The sequence below is a fragment of the Paramisgurnus dabryanus genome, chromosome 14 (assembly GCF_030506205.2).
Source record: "Paramisgurnus dabryanus chromosome 14, PD_genome_1.1, whole genome shotgun sequence".
NCBI classification, from domain to species: domain Eukaryota; kingdom Metazoa; phylum Chordata; class Actinopteri; order Cypriniformes; family Cobitidae; genus Paramisgurnus; species Paramisgurnus dabryanus.
Genome location: NC_133350.1, coordinates 15,523,167 through 15,541,845, shown reverse-complemented (window position 1 = coordinate 15,541,845; position 18,679 = coordinate 15,523,167). Strand labels below are relative to the sequence as shown.

The 18,679-nt window shown below is 36.4% G+C and overlaps 1 protein-coding gene across 5 annotated transcripts; it reads left to right on the top strand.

Annotated features, from left to right (window-relative positions):
• Positions 1-257: 257 nt before the first annotated feature.
• Positions 258-18,679, top strand: cpne1 (copine I). 5 transcript variants are annotated; one of them, XM_065241219.2, is made up of 17 exons: positions 258-395; positions 2,467-2,550; positions 11,079-11,210; positions 11,415-11,594; positions 11,749-11,823; positions 12,183-12,254; positions 12,407-12,490; positions 13,032-13,121; positions 14,545-14,643; positions 14,799-14,885; positions 15,119-15,178; positions 15,541-15,674; positions 15,889-15,943; positions 16,249-16,300; positions 16,414-16,547; positions 16,653-16,889; positions 17,138-18,679. In XM_065241219.2, the coding sequence occupies exons 3-17, from the start codon at positions 11,079-11,081 to the stop codon at positions 17,249-17,251; spliced, it is 1,605 nt and encodes a 534-aa protein (XP_065097291.1). In that variant the 5' UTR covers positions 258-395; positions 2,467-2,550; the 3' UTR covers positions 17,252-18,679. The 5 variants fall into 5 exon arrangements, 4 of the variants coding, with proteins under 4 accessions (XP_065097291.1, XP_065097290.1, XP_065097287.1 ...); XM_065241218.2 differs by lacking the exon at positions 2,467-2,550; XM_065241215.2 differs by lacking the exons at positions 258-395; positions 2,467-2,550 and adding an exon at positions 10,535-10,672.

Genomic DNA, 18,679 nt, shown 5'->3' with positions numbered 1-18,679 from the left:
TACGGCCATCTTAAAATACGTCAGTGCATCTTATTAATCACAAAATACGGTGAACAAAAACATTATATGCGTTTTAAGTCGCAGAATATTCACAATAAACCATTTTTATCAGGTAAATGGATTTATACTGATATATCCAATGTTGGGGGATTAAGACATTAAAAGAACACTACATAGAGACCTTGTGGATTGCAACGCTCTCACCATACAAACCGCCTACTATTTTGTGGTTTGTTTACTGTGGCGCATGCGCAGCGCTTTGCATAACAGCCCTTTTTTCAGAATCGACCAAACTGCTTCAGTATGAGCAGACACTGAAGAACAAGAGGTGGAAGACGGCAACTGAACAGCCACGTCTTTTGTAATTAAAAGATCTATTAAGACAAATAATTTCGGTAAGAATATACAGAGTACATCAATTCACACATGGTATTTATTATAGTAAAACAACATGTCGACATCTGTAAAATGCAACAATTTGGGGAGTTTGACGGGTTAGGGCATTGTGTTTGTGAGCTTCAAGCAAGGGAGTTAGTTTATATGGTTAATGCACAGTTAAGGTTTTCTATACTACAAAGCAATGTTATTTTTTCATGTTTGAGACGTGTTATGTTGGTATGTTAAACCAATAAAATAGCAACGGTGTTTGTTCATCTGCCCTTTTTCGCTGTTAAGTTAAATACAGCCGACGCTTGCACGCCATTTTGTCATCTCGCTGGATTGAATGGCTAGTGACGCCATGCCGTGATTGTTATTATTAAACTCTAATTAAACAGACATTTTCGTTGACAAAATCAAGCAGTGTTGTGTTTCAAAGCTTTTTCTTGAACTTATGATCATACCTATTTGTTTTTACTGCTATAACTGGCTTATTTATTTCAAGTTGTTCATGCAGAACTAAGCTGCAAGCGCGAGCAGGCTCTATCTTACCCACAAATATAGCAATGTGCTCTGGATACATTTTTTAATATATTCAATTTTATCAATTTATATATTTTGTGAATATTTAGCGTCCACATAAAGTTTTCATTGTGTGTGTGTTTATGGTGAGTTCTTGAAAGCCTCAACTGAATTGTTTGATGTCTTGTTAAATTAGTTCAAACATTCCTGCTAATATAGGAATCTTTTAGTTGAAGTAGTTTTAAAAACGCATAACCAGTTAGTTTTTTAGGTTGGTGTAGTGTTTGTCACTGTGGCTTGTTCTTGCTTCCCAAGACATTTAACCTCAAGCATAATCATGGACATAAATGTAGTAGTTGGATGAAATGTAGGTCTACCATTTAACTGGGTCAAAAAAGATGCATTTTTTACAAATATAGGCTGGTTTTGTTGAGGTGATTGATCCGTATGTTTTGTTCAGATTTAAATACCATTTGCATAGCACAATAATTTTCTTGTGTCTGTGTGTGTGTGTGTCCTAAACAAGACTGCAGAAATGTTTTACAAGATTTCCATTGGTTGTATGAACTGGGAAGTGTGTGTTGGTTTGTATCCAGAAATGGGATACATAGGCTTATCTGTCTATTTTTTGCAGGTTTAATCTCTGGCAATTGAAAATATTTCAGTTAAATGCAAATTATACTTCTGCATAGGACCTATGACGTAGGTTTTGTGTCAGCTTTCATTGATGCTTCTTTGTCGATTTGCAATTACACATTCAGATCCCTAGTAGGCAATGTACATGGACATGTTACAGTATGAAGGCAAAAGTAGAAAAAGAGTACATTGTTGGAGAATCATCAGCGGTGATGGAGGTAAATAGACAGTGCTTTATTGCAGCTTGAGTTGTTACATATAACTTGGTCCATTTTTGTTTTTACTGTCCCAAGCGGAAATGCGCATGAGGAACTGGGACGCTGGTTTTATTTTTTTTACATGCTGTGAGGTGTTCTAGCAGACCAATCACAGTGCTTGCAGTCTGCGTAGAACAGACGCGTTGTTACATTTTTGGATAGGTGTGTGTCAGGCTACGGTGTAGGCTTCACGTCAATGGGTAGGCTAAGACGTACAAATTGACGCAGAAGTATAAATTGGGCTTTAGGTTGGAATTGAAGGTAGATGCTTTGTTGCTAACATGTTGTTCACTAATTATTCACATTATTACATTTCACAACTCACTCTGTAAATGACCAAATCTGTTTTTTTCTGTATTTTCTGATTTGTATTGGAAAATTGCTGTTTTATATTAATATTTTTGTTTGCTGGGGTTAAACATGAAATACATGAGATGCATGCATTTTAACACCCTATTTTAATGAATGGTTTTGCGAAGCAGCTGGCCAAATGTCTGATGTGCACAAACGATGCTTCAGTTTACTTAGTTTTGCTTTTCTCGTATCTAAACGTAAATCGTAACTAAATGGGCTTCAATTTTGCTGGCACTGAATGGTTTACTTGGATGGATGTCACTGGCCTGTTTTAATGCTGTTTACGTATTTTTGCCTCCATTTATTCTTTTTATTACAGTCGAGAATTGATTTTAAATGATTGCCGTCAGGATTGGCTTGGGTATCCTGTGCAACTTGTAACGAAGCAGCACTTTTAATACAGGTAAGCTTTGGAGGGGTCTTAACTTGGAGATTTAGATAGAATCTAAAGATTTAAAATTTAATAAAGTATCCAGAAGATTGTTATTTTGGTTTTGCTATATATTTTAATAAAATAGCATGCATTCATCTTGTAAAAATTGTTGACTTATATTCATTGTTTTTATATAAGATGACCGTATTTGGTTTGTATTTGGAATGCACAGTGATTTTTAAATGATTTTTTTAGGTTGTTGATAGCTGCATGCAATGAAAAAAGAGAATAAATTATAAAAAATTAGGGCTGCATGATATTGAAGAAAATGTGATATCACAACACTTTAATTAGCAAGCTAATACTTTAATGTTGTAAAAAAATTTTATTTATAATAAAATATTTTTAAAGCTGTAAATTAGGGATGCCTAACCATTAATCGAGATTAATCTATAGCAGAATAAAAGTTTTTGTTTACCATATATGTGTGTGAACTGTGCATAATAATTATGTATATATAAATATGCCCACATGCATGTATAATTATAAGAAAAATATATATTTATATATTAAGAATTTATACACACATATACATACATACACATACATACAAACAATATAAATTATACATAAATATACAAATGTTTACACATGTAAACATTTCTTAAATATATACATGTATGTGTGTGCATTTATTTATACAAAGTTATTATACACAGTTCACACACATATATTTTATTCTGCTATAGATTAATCGCGATTAATCCTTATGCATCCCTACTGTAAATGATATAACAAACATGTACGTTTTACATTTTCCTTGGAAAATAAATAATCGCGCGCTCTGTTTCGGCAGTTTCTCTGCTATCTGCAATGTTCTAAAGCTTTTTCTATGCATAACTTTTTAAAAGCATTATTATCAATTCTGTTATGGCAAACCACTTCAATATGCATGCATATTTGTGATATTTTAATATATCTTGCAGCCCTAATAAAAAGCATTAAAAGCTTAGTTAGGGTTCAACGATGAAGAAATTGAATTTCACTTGTCAGAAGGTTCTCACAGTCACGAAAAAACTGGAAATATCATGGAGTTGTAAAATTTCCAGGTCTGAAAAGTCATGGAAATGAATAACATCAAATTAAAGATAATTTTTGTGGTTGATATAAGTGGTTCTAGATATGCTATACTCTAAAATATTTAATTGGCTGAAACGTTCTTATTGCAATCTTTATAATAAAGGAAACTTGAAGGTCATGGTAATTTCTGAGTCAAAATTTGTGGGAACTTTGTGGTCAGTAAATCACCCAGTTTTATTAAATTCCGTCTTCTGTCAGTGTTGGTGTCATTTTATATCAAGATCTTCAGTTGTCTGACAATTGGCATTTTTTTGTAACAAATTGTGTACAAAGTGTTTACTGTTTGGGTGAGCTTATAAAAAAGCAATGAAAATCATCATATAAGTTAAAATTGAATTATTGCTATGTTGTTACGTGTATGGTTAGTTTGCTTTTGGTAACTTCAAAACCGCACAACAACATAATGAGCTGAAACTTTTCATTATGGCTTTGCTGTCTACTACCTGTTCTGCTGTTGTTAATATGGTTTCTCAAAAAATCGCTGGTAAAATTATTTTTGTTCCTGCTCTTAATCGTCGTCTTGTGATTTGTTTGCTGGTTGTGTTTTCTGTTAACTTTTTTTATCCTGACAGTCGTTGCCTTCTTTCATCTACAGGTGTGTGTTTGTTGCACCTCAGCATGGCTGTGGTCATCCGTTTGCAGGGTCTCCCCATTGTGGCTGGGACCATGGACATACGACATTTCTTCTCTGGATTGACCATCCCAGATGGTGGTGTGCATATTGTAGGGGGCGAACATGGTGAGGCTTTTATCGTGTTCGCCACAGATGAAGATGCAAGGCTTGGGATGATGCGCACAGGGGGGGCAATCAAGGGCTCCAAGGTGTCTCTGTTACTGAGTAGCAAAACCGAAATGCAAAACATGATTGAGCTGAGTCGTAGGCGTTTTGAATCTGGAAGTGCAGAGGTTGCCACAGGAAATGGCAGTAGGCCAGGTCCACCGGTCAGCACAGGTGGAAGTGGAAGAGGCAACTTGTCAACCACTGCACAAAGCTTTAGCAATACAACTGCAACTACATCCACTACAGCAGTCTCGGCACACGAGTCTGCCAGCAACAAAACTGTCCCTACATTTTCAACCACTACCATGGGAAGCATGCCCCCAAACTTTAATAATTTCAGTAGCCCAAATCTTAGCTTGGGGTCCACTATGACAACTGCTATGTCATCCATGAACTCTGTACCTCCCCCTATACCTCCTCTGCCCACCATGCCAACTTTGCCTCCGATGCCCCCCATGCCAGTACCACCGCCAGTATCCACACTGCCTCCAATGCCAGCTGTTAATCCCCTAACGTCAGTGCCTCCGGTCCCTCCCATTTCACACATGCCACATCTGTCTGCCCTTCCTCCATTTAACCCAGGTGTCCCTCCTCCAGTTGGAGTTGGTAGTTTAGCTTCTGGTCCATTGTCTCTCGGAAATCCAAATTCGATGTTCCTAAATCCCCTGAACCCGCTAAACCCCCTCAACCTTCAACATAATTTTAAATCAGCACCAACAAACCCAGATGAGTTGTATGTTTATCTACATGGGCTTCCTTTTTCAGTCAATGAAGGTGAAGTTAGAGATTTTTTTCAGGGACTTGGTCTCGAATCAGTTCGTTTGCTTAAAGACAACTTGGGAAGAAACAATGGCAGGGCATTGGTAAAATTCTACTCGCCTCAAGATTCTTATGAGGCTTTGAAAAGGCATTCAGGAATGATAGGGCAAAGATTTGTTCAAATTTCTCCGGCTACAGAGAGACACTGGAGAGAAAGCGCAAACATGGTAAATGCCAAAGCAGCTAGTGACGCAGAATTTAATAGACATCGTCGCGGAAGTACCAACTCGTCTTCGCCCTCCGGCCGGGAACGAGCTAGGTCTCGTTCCCCCCATAACTCCGAGTACTGTGTGTATTTGAAAGGACTCCCGTATGAGGCAGAGAACAAGCAGATCTTTGAGTTTTTCAAAAATCTTGAGATAGTTGAAGACAGCATTTACATTGCATATGGACCCAATGGCAGGGCAACTGGTGAGGGATTTCTGGAGTTCAGAAATGAAAATGACTACAAAGTTGCCCTCGGATGCCACATGCAGTACATGGGTAGTCGATTTATACAGGTGCACCCCATTACAAAGAAAAACATGTATGAAAAGATAGATGGCATTCGTAAACGATTGCAGGGCGATCACAAAGGCTCGGAAGGAGGAAAAAATTCTAAGATTTGCGCTCACATAACAAACATCCCATATAACGTGACAAAAAAAGATGTCCGTCTGTTTCTTGATGGTATTCAGCTGTTTGAAGAAAGTCTTAAGGTGCTAGTTGACGCTAATGGTAATGGTCTTGGTCAGGCTATTGTGCAGTTTAAGTCTGAAGATGATGCACTTAAAGCTGAGAGACTGCATAGGCAGAAATTAAATGGCAGAGATGCTTTTGTGCATTTAATAACTTGTGACCAGATGAAAGAGGTTGAGAGAAATCCTCCTTCACAGTCTAAAAGAGGACAGAAATCCCAAGGCAATTCCCACGCTCATGCACACCTACAGGCCCCGCCCCAAGTTCTACAACCCCCACATGCTTTTCCAGGTATGACAGCCGACGAGTTCGGCTTTCTCAGAAATGCTGTCGGAACGTTTGCCAACGGTCCCCCATTCGTAAACCCTTTCGCAGCCCCAGGTAACGGACTAGCAGGTCCACCACCTTTGCCGCCACTTGGTGCAGCCTTGGGCGACGTCTCGCTTACTGTTCCCTTACCAAGTCCTGTTTTAGAGCACCCTGGTTTCAGACCTGGTGGCAATGGTGTGCCAACTGGCTTTGTTGGTGCACCAGAGGCCTTAAGGGGTATGCCGCCTTTTGATAACGGATCTTCGCGTAAATCTGCAGGCCAAAATCGTGGCGGGAACCAAGGTCAAAGGCCAGCCTCCGAAAACCTTAGAGGACCATCCAGCGGTGGTCCAGGTAATTCACGGCCTACTATTGTCAAAATTCAAAACATGCCCTTCACTGTCACAGTTGATGAGATTATAGATTTCTTTTATGGCTATCAAGTGCTGCCTGGTTCTGTCTGTTTACAATTTAATGAGAAAGGTTTGCCCACTGGGGAAGCAATGGTTGCTTTTGACTCCCACGATGAAGCAACGGCTGCTGTTATGGACCTAAATGATAGGCCCATTGGGGCGAGGAAAGTCAAGATTACTTTGGGGTGAAAAACATCCTTTGATGCAGTTTTCTAAATATCTGCTCGAGTTGTTTTTATGCACAAAAAAAGAAACTGACCAGTATTAGATTTTTTTCCTGGATATGTACAAGATTGTGGACGTTACATGATGCATGATACAACTGAGTCCAATGTTTCTTTTAAATGCCTATAACAGCTTTGTGATAAAGACTTCAAGCAAATCATGAGTTAACTTATTACACATCTGCTAACCTGAAATGTGGCGTCTTTGTAGTAGTAGTAGTAGTAGTAGAGGCTATAAGCTATGCTGGTGCATATAAGTTGGCAAGTATGCTTAACTCTGAGAATTTCTTTTGTGTATCTGCTCATGTTTGAACATTTTACTCTATACAATGTTTCATCGTGCTGCATCCATGCATTTTCTTCTGATGTACAAACCAAGTGCTGCCAAGCATTTTGTGCATATCCACACTTCATTTAAAATGTTTGCTCTCTGCTTAAAGTTTTATTCTCTGTCAATAAAATGCAAATGTTAGTGTTTTCTGAATATCTGTTGCTGTCACACCGCTGAGATGCCAAACCAATTCTTTACTGTAAATACTAAGCGGGTTCATCAAGCAAACGCGGCATTGTAATGTTATGTATATGAACGCATTTTACTGTCTTTGCTTTGCTCTCTTCACAATGTGTGCTGTGGTGTTTAATACGTTTTCTTCCTTTTTTTTGGATGCTTGGTTTTTTTAGTGTTGCCGAATCGGATGAGTTGTTATTAGTTTATTTTGACTTTCCAGCGCTTGTTTCCTTGTAAATACTTTCCAGCTGAACTATTTTGTCAATAAAATGCCATTCCTGAAACGATGACACTTCAAGATATTGTGTTCTCTCCTGTCCACGTTTTTTCTTTGTTCACATATGAACAATAAAAATGTTTTGCTGCGACTTTGTTGTTTCCCATCTTGAACTGCATGTTTCAAATGTTTCCATTAGAATTTTTTATTACAGAGATCCTCAACAAAAAAGTGCTGATGTGACTCAATATAGCTCTAATTGTTTGCCTGTTGCATTAGGATGACACGACTTGATTTAAAATGTAAAAACGTTTGTCCTAAGGCTTTCTTAGATTGCATTGTCTATTTTTGAGATGAGATTAAAGCAATTAAAGGGAAAGTTCTCCCAAATATGAAAATTCTGTCATTATTTAAACACCATCAGTTTGTTGTAAACCTGTATCAGTTTCTGTGTTTTTCTAAACAGAAAGGAAGATTTTTGTAATCAAGCAGAAAACATAAGCACCATTGGCTTCCATGGTAGAAAAGAAAAGTACTAAGTCAATGGTGCCTAAAATTGGTTTGGTTACAAACATTGCTCAAAATATCTTCCTTTGTGTTCAGCAGAACAAAAAATTATTTTATATACAGGTTTTGATCAACTTAAGGGTGCAAATGATGAAAGAATTTTCATTTTTGGGTGAACTATCTCTTAAATAATGTTTCATGCTGTACTGCTTTCACAGATAAATATGTCTGTCAATGTTGATATAGTTATGGTCTTTGAAGTGGAGAGGCTTAAATTACATTTAATTATGGATTTAAGTTACTCTGCACAGCATAAATCTTGTTATTTATAAAACATTATTCAAAATCATAAGTTTTATAGATCTATAATAGATTAAATGCTCCAGTTGTACCACTGGTGTCTGTATGCACATGAGACATTTAAAAAGGCACATATTTTGAATTGGCTTGTGTTATTACTTGGTCCTGATTTTATTTTATTATTGAAGCAATTCTCATGAAGACTACATTAACAAGATGTGTTTTGGCTATGGACGCTATGCAGTGGTATGTCGTATAAAAGTTTGATCAAATAGTACATGCGTATCATTTCAGTTTAGGTTTTCACCTCATTGTTTTTCAAAGCTATTTGCACTTCCTCTATGTATTTTTATCAAAGTGAGTCATTTGGGATTGCCTTAAAATGCTCTTTTTCAAAGCTTTGGATTTTTTCTTGCACTGGGCCTGTTTTGATGCGCACAAGTTTGTGATGTTTCTGTTTGGGTTAAGCTTTTGTACTTTTTGTGAAGTGTTTTGAACTCTGAAAACACAAGAGGGGTGCCTTCTATGTTCTCAAGCTTTGTTGACTAGCTTTTATATATTAATTGTGCCTTTTTTGATGCTGAGACTTGATTCCTGATGTTGTTCAGGTAAGTTCTACTCAGAGCTTAGAAGTTTATACCAAATTTATTAGTTGTACCACTTTTTTAAGTGTTGTGTGAAAAATATATATTTTGGCGATTTTGATCATCTGTGTTTGATGAGTAAGTAATAGGATAGGATAGGATAATAATTGTCATAAACAATAAGTGAATTCTTTATATTATTCAAGACTATTATATAGATTTTTAAATCTTAAACGTTGTGCAGTTTTATGCTGGTATGATACAATATATTTGCATTTTAATCCCAGTAACAGGCCTGGGTTTACAGGCAGGGCTTAGATTTAAGCCTTAGTTAAATAAGACATAAGTAGTTTTTTTTTATATAAATGTGCCTTAGAAACTGAAGATTACTGGTGTGCATCTTTAGGAAAAAAATTGTTTTGATATGTTTTAAGGTATGTCAGTGCAAGTTGTTTTCAGTTAAGACCGCTCAAACATACATTTTGGTCTGGGATTAAGCCTGTGTGTGACTGAATCATTAACGCTGACGTGAAAGTGTTGGATCTGGCAAAGCAATGTACTTTTAAATACATACAGAAGGATGTATATTTTCAATAGTTATTCCGTATAATTTTGAAAAGCAGCTTTTACTCTAAAACGACGGCAGAGCCCGTTAAACAAGGTACAATAGTCATATAGAAACGCACACTCGTTTATTATCCGGATACTAATGACTTTGTTATGAAACCTGTATTGCCATGGAGACATAGCGGTGATGATTCAAACGGCGCTGTGGTTTCAGTTGAATGATTGACACTTGCATACGTCAGGTTATGGTTTAACCAGTCAGGACTAGTCAGTGTGCTGTAGAGCTAGAGAACAAAGATTTACGTTACCTCACATACATAAAGCTCCTAGTTGTTTGTACTATTGGGCGTCTGAATATGAATTATGTATGACTACAATGAAACTAGTTTATCAGCTCATGCAGCCATTAAAAAGCTATTATTAAACGGGTATTTTTGTATGATATACATTTTGTAAACACGTAAGTTACACCTGTATCATTGCACGCTTCAAAATGCCCTCCCGGCTACAAATGACTTTCGTTTCATAAGTTTACTGTGCAGGTCTGCTGGCCTTTGATTTCGCATTGACGGTCGGTTTACAAAGCAAAACTGTTTTTTAGGTTTCTTTATGTATTAAATGTCTTATGGGATGGACTGCGATGTCTTATGTGCATGTGTATCTGCCGCCATGTGTGTGGAATTGAATCTTACTGAATGGGTTGGGTTGGTTGCATACGCTGTGTTCTGCCCTGCGGGGCTTGTACTGTGATTGCCAAGCGCTTGACCAATGGTTGCGCAGTACAGCTGGTGCTTTGACCAATAGCGTTGCACGTAAAGTGACTGCGTCAATGGCGTTGCCTTGTTCATTTGACGTGCGTTTGACTTTGAGGCGCTGCGCATATCATGACATCACAGTAACTCGAGAGCAATTCGAAAACACATATTTGGAATCGCTATCGCGCTACTATGATGTCATAGGGCGATTGGTTTGCGCAGCGCTGCATAAAGTAAAATACACGTTTTATATGACGAGCCTGTCAGGGTGGAGTCGACACGAAAGGGTAGTCGTTTCCGAACAGAGATTCACAGAGTGCAAATTGCTACAGTGGTCAAAGTTTTTGAGGGTAATGTGCTGCTGTTATCATTTTTGTATCGTTTTATTAGCTCATGTTCAGTTCGTGTTGTAACGGCGTGTCTGTTTTAGATTTACCGTGCGCCGCTATTTTAAGCAAAATGTCAGTATATGGCGCTTTATAATCTTAAGGCGTGACCCTTGTTCTTATGAAGTGCTAACGTGGAGGCAAAGTCACATTATGAACCTAAATGTTTGCTTTTCGTAGCATATTTGATAGGAAATACACAATTCATATAGTTTTACAATGTTCAACATTCGTTCTCGTGTTCTTTGAGTTTATATTTATTGTGAGAAAACTTTCACTTCCTTACATCTGGTCGCTTTGTAATGAGTCTTCAAAGTATTTCTGTTTGAGGCAAAACGTTTACGCAAAATTTTTATTTGTTTTTTTACAGATGGCCGTTCAGTGTGTGTCAAAAATCGAGCTCTCCATCTCTTGCAGTAATCTGCTGGATAAAGATGTTGGATCCAAATCTGATCCCCTCTGTGTTCTGCTGCAAAGTGTTGGGGAAGACCAATGGACAGAGGTAAATACACAAAAATGCAATACATTGTTTGTAGGTTCAAAGAAAAATGCACGAGAAAAATTCCTAAATAGAAAATGTATATAAAATATAAATGAATATCATATGTCTATTTATAACAAATTGTGTATCAAATAAATGTGCTATATGTATGTGTGTGTCATTGTTTCCACATTGACTCATTTCTGAATTGTTCAATAACCACAGGTGGACCGTACAGAGAGAATCAAAAATTGCCAGGACCCCGAGTTCTCAAAAAAATTTCTCATCGACTATTACTTTGAGAAGGTGCAAAAACTAAAGTTTGGCGTTTATGACATCGACAACAAGTCTGTTGATCTCAAAGATGATGACTTTCTGGGAGGCTTTGAATGTACCCTTGGTCAGGTACGTTGTTTAAAACGCTTATCTGTGAATTTCTCATGTTGTTTCTATGTCCTTGATCCATAAAGACGATGCTAGTTAGTTAAACTAAAAGCAACTTTCTAGTTTGTTTCAATGTTAACAAACTACTGAACTAAATTTTTTTGTTTTGCAACAGATTGTGTCAAGCAGGAAGTTGACTCGACCCCTTCAGCTCAAAGCCAACAAACCAGCTGGAAAAGGTGCAATAACGGTGTGTTTTGACACTTTTCTTAATATTTATTCATAACAACATTGGTGAAACAAATGTTACATAGCTACAAGACTCATTAAGTGCGCTATGCTAATTTGATTCATTTGCACATTTCATATTTTTTATCTGCAGGTGATTCCTCAAACAAATTGAATTTTTGTATAAATGTTTTTGCCCACACGAGTCCCTCATTTTGAAGGGAAATATAATTGTCAGTGTTGTAAAGCCATCCTTTACCAAAGATATATTTTCCTCTCTGAGTGAGTGGTGTGGTTAGAGTGGCGAGCGTTTATTTCCTCTCAGCTCAGCCAATCATAAGTCTTTATACATTTAGCAATGTTATCTTTTTATATGTTTAGATCACAGCTGATGAAGTGAGAGACAACAGAGCTATTGTGCTGGAGATTGAAGCCAAAAACCTTGATAAGAAGGTAAATGATCACTGCATAAGCCCAAATATACATTTGTAAAGTTTGCTGAAATAATTGCCATTATTCAGATTAAAGACCAGTTATGATACTAACATTTACTTTTTTTATCATACTGAAGACTGGAAGATCTAATCATTTATTTTCATTATCAGGATCTGTTTGGGAAATCTGATCCTTTCCTGGAATTTTTTAAGCAAGGAGAAGATGGGAAATGGCAGCTAGTTTACAGGACAGAGGTGCTTACCCCTTTTTTTCTTCAATGAGATTCGTTTTTGGTTGTGCATGTGAAACCGTTATATGCAGTGTTGGCGAAAGTTACTTTTAAAAGTAATGCAATACATTATAACGTTACTCCCAAAATGGTAATAATGCTTACGTTATTTTTTAGTTACTTTTTCTTGGCTGAGGCTCGATCTCTTTCATGCCTTGCAGGTGTTTTTTATGACAAAAATGTCAAGCTCTGGCCTGCAATCTCAGTTTCTGACTATAACTTTTCCCACACATGCGTGTACACATAGAGTGCATAATGTGATACTGTTTAGTTTAATTCAGTACATAATTTTTTTTATCAAATTAATTAAACTAAAAAAGTAACTTGCATTACTTTTTTGAAAAAGTAACTCAAATATTAATGTGTACATTTAAAAAGTAATGCGTTACTTCAGAAAAGTAATATTATTAAGTAATGCACGTTACTTGTAATGCGTTACCACCAACACTGGTTATATGATCTCGATGTTGCATTTGTTTGTGTTGACCTTGTTCTGTTACTGTCAGGTCATCAAGAATAATCTGAATCCATCTTGGAAAAAGTTTACAGTCTCCCTGCATACATTCTGCAATGGTGACATAAACAAACCCATTAAGGTAATACTAAATAGTGTCTTTTCAGTATATAAATATCACATTCAGGAATTTTTAACAAGGAAATGGTGCAATCTGAGCAGTTCAGGATATTAAAAGTCGTAGGTTGCATTTTAGAGTAGAGCTCAGTCAAACACAATGAATAATTTTTTTTTAAGTATAATAGTATTTTGATAGAACTGCTAAAGTACAAAACTAGAAGTCAAACCTTATTATACCTTATAAGCGATTTGAAAATGCAAGGTAGGGCTGGGCGATACTGACCAAAATTCATATCTTTGTAAAAAATTGCCATTCATCCCAAAATTACCAAGTGGAATATATGTGTACATGCAACTGAATGCCTCAATGACCTTTAAAGGGGCCATAGCGTGAAAAACAGACTTTTTTCATGTTTAAATGCTATAATTGGGTCCCCAGTGCTTTTATCAATCTAGAAAATGTGATAAATATCAACTCAGTAGCTTTGTTTGGGTAAGCCATTTTCTGCAAGCATGTGAAAAATTGGGTCGTTCAGATTTCACCTGTTTTGTGAGGTAGGTAACAAGGCGAATTACAATAATGCCGCCCCCTTTATCTGCACTATCCAATCACAGCACTGCCATTAAGTGCAGAGAGAAAAGAAGGAATTGACAGCACAATTGAGTTTCAATTACAACAAACCACCATCATTGCGATTAGTGTTTGCATTTCATCCACTCATTTGCATTTTAAACAACACACCTAAAACGGCTCACTTTTGCTCAGACTTACAAATTTGCAATTTTAACATGCTATCTGTGGAGTATTTTGAGTTAAAAATTCACATGAACACTCTGGGGACACCAAAGATTTATTTTACATTTTAAAAAAAATCTCATATGACCCCTTTAATAAAACAGCGTATGATGAAAATATAATTCAAATGTAGTGTTTTCCTCCCTGATTAAAATATACAGCTTTATAGTATGCAAGCTGGTTGGAAAGCTTATGTCTGACCCCAGCGTACATTTCTGGCAGAGCTTCTGTGGCTTGGATCATAATGTTACATGATGTTATATTAAATGTTATCAAAACTCCATGTACCGCCCAGCCCTAATGCAAGTACTCGTATAGTTAATAAACTACATTAGTCAACATTTGAAGTGGATCAAAAAAGTTCATCAAAGTTGTTCTAAGACAAGAATGGGTATTGGAACTTTTATGAAAGCTTTTGATCCACTTTAAATGTATAAGTTGTCGGATTTGTGCTAGTCTAAGGCTTTGTCTCGTTGCTAGGTTACTTGTTACGATAAGGATGAAGACACAAGCTCAGACATGATAGGAGAGTTCACCTGCACCACCGCTAAGCTATTGGAGGCTAAAGACAATGCGGTGAGCAGGATCCCTGTGTGCAAATCTTCCCTAAAGTCTGTCTGTTCTTTCTCTGTTTGGCGCTTTCTTGTAGGTTGATTGTTATGATTATGATAGCGATGGCTCTCATGATCTCATTGGTGTGTTTCAAACTAATGTGTCAGATCTGCAGAAAGCAGTTCATGGCTCTCCGGTGAGACTCCCATCCACACTCTTTCTCCCCCTTGTTTGTTTTTCTGTTTAGGAAAATATCTTTTTTTTCCTCTTCACAAATGTTAATTGTCTTGCCATAATGCAATGCTTGTATGAGTTCTATACCAAAAAGCTGAAAGGTTTGTTTTGATGTAGGTTGAATTCGACTGCATTCATCCAGATAAGCAGAAGAAAAAAAAGAATTATAAAAACTCTGGAGTCGTCAGGATTAAATATTGCAAGGTTTGAACTGCTTATGCTTATGATGTTTTACTTACTTATTTATTTTAACATTTCACTTATTCACTTATTAACCATAGTATATATATATATATATATATATATATATATATATATATATATATATATATATATATATATATATATATATATATATATATATATATATATATATATATATATATATATTATAAAGTCTGTTTTATCACTTTTACAACCCCAATATTCTTTTGCAGCTGGAGGCACAGTATTCATTTCTGGATTATGTAATGGGAGGTTGCCAAATTAACTTCACGGTAAGATTTCGTCATGCTGTAATATTTTCTTCTGATAGCAAGTTGTGATTTTTTTTTGCATAACTACACACTTGACTCATTTTAGATAATGTGGATCTATGAATATTCAAATTAGTCTCCGCCCCACTATTTTGCACCACCTCGAATCATAGATATATAATTAAATTCAGTAGGTAGCTGCATTTTCAGTTTTATGGGTAAAAAAATCAGTAATGGTGTTGAATGATGAATTTGCTCATGGTTTGTCTTAAAGCATATTAAAAACACCACATAGACATATAAAAAATAATGAAAACTTTATTTTCACCACTTATTTGAAGTGTGTAGCTCTAATATAACAGAGAATATTGGTTTGTTTTTAGGTGGGCATTGACTTCACTGGGTCTAATGGAGACCCCCGCTCTCCTGACTCTCTGCACTATCTCAGTCCTAATGGTGTGAACCAGTATCTGTCAGCCATCTGGTCCGTTGGTATGGTGGTCCAAGACTATGACACGTAAGGAGGGTTTTTCTTTGGGGGGGGGGGGGGGTATAGGTGGAGTCACCACTGAGTAATGAGATTGGTTTTGTTTTAGGGTTTGTCTTGGCATTAGAAATGTTTAGTTATGAAACTAATAATTTTCCATGCATTTTATAATGTAATTTATCCGTTTCTGCAAGTAGATGACCGTCTTTTTTCATCAGTAGTGTATTTGTTTCTTTTCTCACAGTGATAAACTTTTCCCAGCCTTTGGATTTGGTGCTCAAGTACCTCCAGACTTCAAGGTTAGATGTTGTTAATATTAACTATGAATTTATTTATAATGCAAGTTGCTGGTCTTAATTGTTTTTTTTTTTATTGATTTAAAAAAGCAAAAATCAAAATAACTTTCCTTTTCTGGTTATATAGCAGGCTGTGCACACTATGCTAACTAGTAGACACAGGTAGCTTCTTAGGCATTGTTTTGGCAAACTTTCATTCCCATAAAATCAATTCCCAGTCTTTATTTAAATATCACAATTTGCTCCATAATGTGTCACAATACATAAGTAAATAAATTTTGGAGTAATCAATATTTTTAATTTTCTAGGTGTCCCATGAGTTTCCACTGAACTTCAACCCTAGTAGCCCATATTGCCAAGGTGAGGCAAGGCCAAAAAATTACAATTGTTCATTTATGTAACAATAAAGTCATGAAAACATCATGCCTTGTACATACTTAAATACTGGTGTTTGTATCACACATGCTGTGCAGGAATTCAAGGCGTTGTGGATGCATACCGTGCAGTTTTGCCTCAGGTCCGTCTCTACGGTCCTACCAACTTCTCGCCAATTATCAATCACGTGGGCCGTATTGCAGCTGGAGCCGCCCAGCAGCCAAATGCAGCTGTGAGTATTGGCCATTATTTAGTGTCTCATCGAACCCAGGAAGTGGTTTAATGTGTGTACAGCTATATATTGGTATCTATACTTAACATGTTTTCTTTCTGTTAGCAATACTTTGTGCTGTTGATTATCACCGATGGAGAAATCACTGATCTTGACCAGACCAAGCAAGCTATTGTGAACGCCTCCAAACTGCCCATGTCCATCATTATCGTGGGGGTTGGAGAGGCAGACTTTAAGGCCATGGAAGTTTTGGATGGGGACAATGGAGTTCTCAAATCTTTGTCTGGAGAGCCGGTGGCCAGGGATATTGTGCAGTTTGTTCCGTTCAAACAGTTTGCCAATGTAAGAGCCACTTTAGTACCTTCAGTAAATAAGAAGCTTAATAATATTTTTATAACTTGTATCATGCATTTTAAATATTGAATTTGGAGTCCTTGACTTGAAATAATACCATATTGGTCTAGGTTTTTTTTAACAGTTAGGAATTACTTGTAAATAAACACACACAGAGATCCAACATTTTCTTTGCTCACTTTTATTTCAAATCATCAGTTAATAAAAGCAAATATTATTTCTTTATCTCCCTGCAGGCGCCTAAAGAAGCTCTGGCTCAGAGTGTTTTGGCTGAGGTGCCAAATCAGCTTGTGTCATACTTTAAAATGAGAAACTTGGGTCCTGTCAACCCTCCAGCACTGACCAAGTAGACCCAGGTTAGCAATAGTAGATGTGTCAATGTGATCCAGTTAGCTTTAGAAGTTAGTTAGAATGACTGCGGACCACCACTAGAGGGAGCCACAGTTCCTACAGGAAGAACCATGGGGACGTTACGAGCCATTATGCAGACCATTCATACGCCACTTCAATACTTTTTTATATTATGCAATCAATTTTTCTCTATATACCCTTCTAATTCATATATTCCTTTAATCTTTCAACACGGATACTGGTTCTCTATTCCACGACTGAGTTATTCTCTTCCAATTTCTGTTTTATAGATTTATTTTTCTGTACGGTGATATGTGTTTTTTATAATTTGTTTATGATACAGATGCCTTAATTTCCGTAAATCATGACAATATTTGAATGAAATCAAATTGTGGCACTTGCACAGCTTTTTTATATGCAATATTATATGCAATATCTGAATCTGAAATGCTGGTATATACTCCGCACTTTCTGGTCTATATGCTTAGATTAGGGTTGAAGTGTGTATAACGTAATCTGCCATAGATTAACATCCTAAATTGAAAATCATAATTACTAGCTAGAAACTAACCAAAGAAAAGCAAATTTTTGCTTTAATTGCTGTTGTTATTTTTTATTGAGATATAAAAATAATTTAATATGCATATATGTGTACTACTAAATTAGTAGTAATGCCAACAACTAGGATAGTGAAATAGTGTATGAAATACAGTGCATCAGTTATATAGGCATTATATATAGATGTTGGGACCAGATGTTGGTTGTAGTGAATCTAGAAATGTTTTGACAATACCCCATGTGCCATTTAGTGTTTTACAGATGTATCTGTAATGACAGAAATCTTGCTGTTAATGTTTGCACCTTAATTTGCACAGTAGAGGAAATCTGCCCTTCTTCGCTATAGAGCTATTAAAATGAGTGCACATATACACTTAAACTTGCCAAGTAAAGCCTTATCTTGTTTAAACAATACTAGTCTTCAATTGATTTAAATAGAAAATAATATTGTAACTATATTATATTTTCCTCCCTTTGTTTTTTGTTTTGTTTAATGAATATTGATGATTGAGTGATGTTTACTTTACACAGCAACATGTTGGGAAGTTATGCTAAATAAAATTGCTTTATTAACACACATTCACTACTTTGACTGTTTTAAGGGAAATCGTGGTGTTTGTCTTAAGTTCAGGCACTAGGTGTCGATTTTCTTTTCATTCTTGGTTCACCAACTGCTCACCTGTTCACAATTATCATATGCAAACAGTATGGTGCCTGGGGATCACTCACTCACTCCTTTAGACATTCAAGTGTGTTATCTTGAGATGGATCGTACTGGCTGAAATGTTTAGTGTCACCTGAAAGCTTTTTAACCAAGTGTTAAGTGTTGAATTGAGTTTTGTATGGATTAAACTATGAGGACTACCTGA

Bases quoted from the DNA above. Each gene is read 5' to 3' on its own strand.
- cpne1 (XM_065241215.2), top strand. From the start codon at position 10,574: ATGACGAGCCTGTCAGGGTGGAGTCGACACGAAAGGGTAGTCGTTTCC. The intron at 12,255-12,406 runs GTAAATGATCAC...TTTCATTATCAG, and splicing joins CCAAAAACCTTGATAAGAAG to GATCTGTTTGGGAAATCTGA. The intron at 16,548-16,652 runs GTGAGTATTGGC...TCTTTCTGTTAG, and splicing joins CCCAGCAGCCAAATGCAGCT to CAATACTTTGTGCTGTTGAT.